Raw genomic sequence first — 6,004 nt, 5'->3', positions numbered from 1 at the left:
CTTCCTAGCCAAAATACATAAATAAATCCTGGTATAATCAGCCCAGGGCAGAATAACAAAGCATGTTTGAGAGTTTTTGGAGTCTTTATGTTGAAACTATTCTGGATCAGCTTCTGGTTGCTCAGTAGTTACTCAATAAAGTCACTCCGTTTCTAAGTCTTTTAGTGTCAAGTTGGTTCTTCTTTCTCCAACCTCCTAAACAGAACTGTGTATGCTACTACATACTGGATAACTAAAGTGAATACTGCAGTTAGCACTGTATAGTAAAGAAACACTTATTCCCAAGCAAATAACTTTATTGTGTTCAAGACCTAAACACCAACTGTTTAATTAGCAACATTTCAATAATTGTACATATAATTAAAATAGAGCTGCCAAATGGTTGAAAGATTCAGCATTAAATGAGGACAAAATATTAGATTAGTGAACAGGATCTTCAATATGAGACTGCTATGAGTCAGGAGAGAGACAAAGTTTACTTTCCTTTACAGGTTCTATAGATGCGTGCAACTGTGCTTTAAACTCCTTCAGTGATTAATTTCAGCACTAGCTAGCCCTCTATTCATCACCTTTCATTAAACCATCAGCAGCTTACACCACCTTCTGATGGTTTGTATAGCTGGGTTAGTGCTACTTGACGTGTTGCTCCAAAAGTAACTTCTGACAGCTTCTGTGCTGAGGGGGTAGAAGGTGGTGCGTGACAGGCAAGAGAAGGGATGGAACAATATACCACCATAAAGAATGAGAAACAAAGTTAATGAATTATGAACACTTTAAAAACTATTTATATGTGCTTTAAGGGACTAGGGGGTGAAGTTCAACTTTGGCAGGGTGTATAACGGGCAGCTGATCCGCTGTCGCCCAGATTGTGCCCCGCCAAAGTTGAATTTCACCCCCTTGAGCTTCTTACAGACCCCTTTAGTCTGTGAACTGAACTTGCTAGATTCTACCAACATCTCTGCTCCACATGATTACTGACAAACTTTGTTTTACTTTTATAGCACATTAGTAACATTATCCTATTCATCAATAAGGAAACACTTGATTGCGACACAAAGAATTAGAACATATTTTAAACTATGTTACATGACAATCATACATTAATCTCTACTAATTCTCTGTATATTTTTTCTACGGGACAGAACTTGACGCCACCCCTGTTAAAGTCGCTGAGTTTAAATTTGTAAAGTTTGTTACCTGCCTTTGCGTAGATGAATGCGCTCTTCTACAGCAAAGTGTTGTGACTGTTTGCGAGGCCTCAGTTGAAATGCCTTGCAGAGTCTGGAGCATCACATTAAATAACCCTGGGAGAGTTGTTCCATGAAAAACCCTGCAAAATCCTTTCAGTGCAGGTAGGAGATTTTAAAAGTGGTATGTTGTATTCTATCATTACCTCTGGAACACTTTCATAAAACTACTTTGTTATCACACATGCCAGGTATAAAAACTTCTCATTCTACCAGTGGAAACGTGATGCATTTTCCTTTTCAGCATGCGGAGTTTGTGATCCATGCATGAAGGACAGACTCAGTTCAACACGAAGTGTTTTATCGCAACTCTGAATACGGTAGGTCATAGTTTGTTTGAGCATGGTTACTGTTCCAATGTTTCTGACCCATCTTGGGTACAGTTCTCTTTCACAGACACATTACAGACAAGAGTCAGACTTGAATGGTGAGAACTACATAATGCTGCACTGTGTTGTTCCACAGCAATCCTTTATTAATGCCATTCCAGCTTTGGTAACTGATGGTTTGTTTGGAGGAGGTTCAGTAACTGTTGACTTCTCTTTTGGAGTCTCTGCAACATTAAAATGATGAAAATAAATCAGTGGGTTTATGTTTCAAGCACACAATCAGTTATCGTGTATAAAAACCAGGGGGCCAAAATCCACGGTCCTTCCGCCATATTCCCACAATAATTCTGGTGGAAGTGTTGTGGAAAGGCCACAAATTAGGTTGAGGATTTCTGTCTGGCCTTGCAGGGCTGGAGTCTTCATCGACCCCAAGTAAGGCCATTGATGCAATGGGAACTCTCTATGTCAGGAGTACCCCACCCCCAGCCTCAGAGAGTAGCATACCCCTAGTGTAACCCTAGGTTTGTAGCATCAGTGGCTGTTGGCCTCTAACAGCTATTAAAACAGAAATACTACAGCCTCTACCTAGTAGGTGAATTCTTTCAGATACCTAAACTCTTCGAACAGCTTCCTGTCAACAATCATAAACAGAGAGGATATAAAAAGGTGGCATAGTGGTTAGCACTGTTGCCTCACAGCGCCAGGGACCCGGGTTCGAATCCGGCCTCGGGTGACTGTCTGTGTGGAGTTTGCATGTTCTCCCCGTGTTTGCGTGGGTTTTCTCCGGGTGCTCCGGTTTCCTCCCACAGTCCAAAGATGTGCGGGTTAGGTTGATTGGCTATGATAAATTGACCCTTAGTGTTAGGGGGATTAAATACGTGGGGTTACGGGGATAGGGTGGGATATGTGTTGGTGTAGGGGTTACGGGGATCGGGTGGGATATGTGTCGGTGCAGGCTCGATGGGCCGAAATGGCCTCTATCTGCACTGTGGGGTTTCTGTGATTCTGTGATTCTGTGAAAAAAGGAAAGGCAGACAGGATCATTTTGGGTAGAATTAGTAGATGGTAACAGAAATAAACTATTACTGGGAGGGGTGCTATAGACCCCCCCGGGCCGGCGGATCATAGAATGGTTACAACACAGATGGAGGCCATTCGGCCCGTCGAGCCCGTGCCAGCTCTCTGCAAGAGCACTTCAGCTAGTCCCACTCCCACGCCCTTTCCCCGTAGCCCTGCAAATGTTTTTCCTTCAGGTACTTATCCAATTCCCTTTTGAAAACCACAATTGAATCTGCCTCCACCACCCTTTCAGGCAGTGCATTCCAGATCCTAACCACTCGCTACGTAAAAAAGATTTTCCTCATGTCGCCTTTGGTTCTTCTGCCAATCACCTTAAATCTGTGTCCTCTGGTTCTCGATCCTTCTGCCAATGGGACAGTTTCTCTCTAGCTATCTACTAGGATTTGAGTATAGGAGCAAGGATGTCTTACTACAGTTATACAGGGCCTTGGTGAGACCACACCTGGAGTACTGTGTGCAGTTTTGGTCTCCTTACCTAAGAAAGGATATACTTGCCATAGAGGAAGTGCAGCAAAGGTTCACCAGACTGATTCCTGGGATGGCAGGACTTTCGTATGAGGAGAGATTGGGTCAACTAGGCCTGTATTCACTAGATTTTAGAAGAATGAGAGGGAATCTCATTGAAACGTATAAAATTCTGACAGGGCTAGACAGACTGGATGCAGGGAGGATGTTTCCTCTGGCTGAGGGCTCTAGAACGAGGGGTCTCAGGATACGGGGTAGGACATTTAGGACTGAGATGAGGAGAAATTTCTTCACTCAGAGGGTGGTGAACTTGTGGAATTCTCTACCACAGAAGGCTGTGGAGGCCAAGTCACTGAATATATTTAAGAAGGAGATAGATAAACTCCTGCTCCTATTTTCCTATGTTTCAATGTTTCTACTCTGCCTAGACCCCTTATGATTTTGAACACCTCTATCAAATCTCCCCTCAACCTTCTCTGCTCTAAGGAGAAAACCCCAGCTTCTCCAGTCTATCTACATAACTGAAGTCCCTCATCTCTGGGACCATTCTTGTAAATCTTTGCTGCATCCTCTCTAAGGCCTGCACATCCTTCCTAAAGTGCGGTGCCCAGAATTGGACACAATACTCCAGTTGAGGCCAAGCCAGTGTTTTATAAAGGTTCATCATAACTTCCTTGCTTTTGTAATCTATGCCTCTATTTATGAAGCCCAGGATCCAGTATGCTTTCTTAACCGCTTTCTCAACCTGCCCTGCCACCTTCAATGATTTGTGCACATATGCCCCCAGGTCTCTCTGTTCATGCACCCCCTTTAGAATATAATAGTTTATATTGCCTCGTTCTTCCTACCAAAATGTATCACTTCGCACTTTTCTGTGTTAAATTTCATCTGCCACGTGTCCGCCCATTCCACCAGCCTATGTCTCCTTGAAGTCTATCACTATCCTCCTCACTGTTCACTATACTTTCAAGTTTTGTGTCATCTGCAAATTTTGAAATTGTGCCCTGTACACCCAAGTCTAAGTCATTAATATATATCAAGAAAAGCAGTGGTCCTAGTACCGACCCCTGGGGAACACCACCCTCCAGTCCGAACCACAGTATACACTTCCTCCAGGATCAACTTTCTGCACTTGAGAAGCCTTGTTAGAGTGGGCCTGGCAGGTTTGTATTCATTCACAAGATGTGTGTAGTGTATGTACCTTTAAGAGAGAACTACTTTTACAGCTCCTGTATACTGTAGTACCGGCAGTGACCACACTTGTATATAAGCCTTGAGCATGCCTCTGTACCCCCAGTCTTGAGACTACCCTACTCCAGTAAATACCTGTTGATTGTTAAGTTACAGCATCCGTGTGGTTATTGAAAACATCATACTCTCAGAATCACGGATCTAACAGTGGCGACGAGTGTCGATTCGAATCTACCTGCAACTCTGCATTTCCCTTCGAGGATTCACTCCGGGAGGGCGTGGAAGAAAGTCGAGACCAGAAGCACGGGCGTCGACCACGAGCAACTGCCCAGTCGTCCGGCAGAGAGTGAACATCGCAGGGGAGGCTGTGGAGAGCCGGGCTTGGTTCCCCAGCCACGACGATCAGCAACAGACTGACGACAGGTACAGCACAGACCCTTCCCGGACAGCGGCGGCTGGAGCCGACCGACGGTGGAGAAAAAGCCGAGCAGCGTCGACGGGGTAAGATAGAGGGTGTAGCGCACAGGGCGCAGCCGGGGGTTGAAAACCGAGCGGCGTCGAGGAAAAACAAAACAGAGAGAGAGAGGGTAAAGCAGCAGCCGGGTTCAGGACTGAGCGGCGGAAACGGGAAAGGCGCGCAGAGCACAGCCAGGGCTCAAGGGCTGAACAGTGTCCACGGGGAGAAGAAGGGAGAGCGCGGGAGACGCCATTGAGCCGCGGAGAAGAAGGAAGAGCGCGGGAGACGCCATTTTTAGAAACCGCAGCGGAGAAGAAAGGCGAGCGCGGGAAGGAAGGAAAGCGCGGGAGACGCCATTTTGTGCCAGCGGAGAAGAAGGGGAAGCGCGGGAGACGCCATTTTTGACAGTTAAATCACACCCAGGGATGCCGAAGAGTGGCAGTATCTCTACGTTCGACAATGAAGTCGAAGATTGGGCGACATATGTGGAACGTATTGAGGTGTATTGCAGGGCGAATGAAGTGCCAGATGCTAGGAAAGCACTGGTTTTGTTAAATTCCATGGGTGCAAAAACTTATGGGTTACTGCGAAACCTAATAACCCCAGAGAAGCCTGTGAACAAGAATTTCGAAAGCATAGTAGAAATCCTACAGGACCACTTAAACCCCACACTGCTGCTGATAGCAGAACGATTTAAGTTCCATAAAAGGAACCAACACAAAGACGAAAGCAATGCTGAGTACTTAACGGAACTGCGCAAGCTATCGAAACACTGCCAGTTTGGAGTGGGACTAGCAGATACGTTAAGGGACAAGTTTGTGTGTGGGCTGCAAAGTGAAGGAACCCAGAAACGGCTTCTATCAGAAAAGGATCTTACGCTGGACAAGGCTTTCAGTATGGCAGTATCACACGAAGCAGCCGCAAGGGGCGCTGCAGAGATACAACGGAGACCGCAAGAATATGGCACCAATGAAATGTCCTATGGAACAGGGAAGTGCTATCGCTGCGGCAGAACAACACACGACCAGAAGGATTGTTGGTTCAAGGACCAAGTGTGCAGACAGTGTGGAAAAGCAGGACACATAGCAAGAGTCTGCAGGTCTGGGAAGAAAACCAACAGTAAGAAATCTCCACAGGAGAAGTACAAAAAGGTACACAAGGTGATGGACAGTAGTTCAGATGAACAGAAAAGTGACACAGACACAGCAAGGAGCTGGGTTGTCTGAAACTACATA

At 45.7% G+C, this 6,004-nt stretch overlaps 1 protein-coding gene across 3 annotated transcripts in view; it reads right to left on the bottom strand.

Moving 5' to 3' along the window:
* Window positions 1–275: 275 nt before the first annotated feature.
* mpv17l (MPV17 mitochondrial membrane protein like) overlaps window positions 276–6,004 on the bottom strand; it is a 163,168-nt gene continuing 157,439 nt past the window's right edge. For all 3 annotated transcript variants that reach the window (XM_086000792.1, XM_086000788.1, XM_086000791.1), the window contains exon 6: window positions 276–1,800. In XM_086000792.1, coding sequence (XP_085856918.1) covers window positions 1,682–1,800 — 119 coding nt within the window. In that variant the 3' untranslated portion in view covers window positions 276–1,681. The remainder of the gene's footprint in view (window positions 1,801–6,004) is intronic.

The sequence above is a fragment of the Somniosus microcephalus genome, chromosome 11 (assembly GCF_052327205.1).
Source record: "Somniosus microcephalus isolate GS21.2 chromosome 11, FLI_Smic_1.0, whole genome shotgun sequence".
NCBI classification, from domain to species: Eukaryota; Metazoa; Chordata; class Chondrichthyes; order Squaliformes; family Somniosidae; genus Somniosus; species Somniosus microcephalus.
The sequence above is the reverse complement of the archived record's forward strand: the minus strand, read 5'-3'. Positions and strand labels throughout refer to the sequence as shown.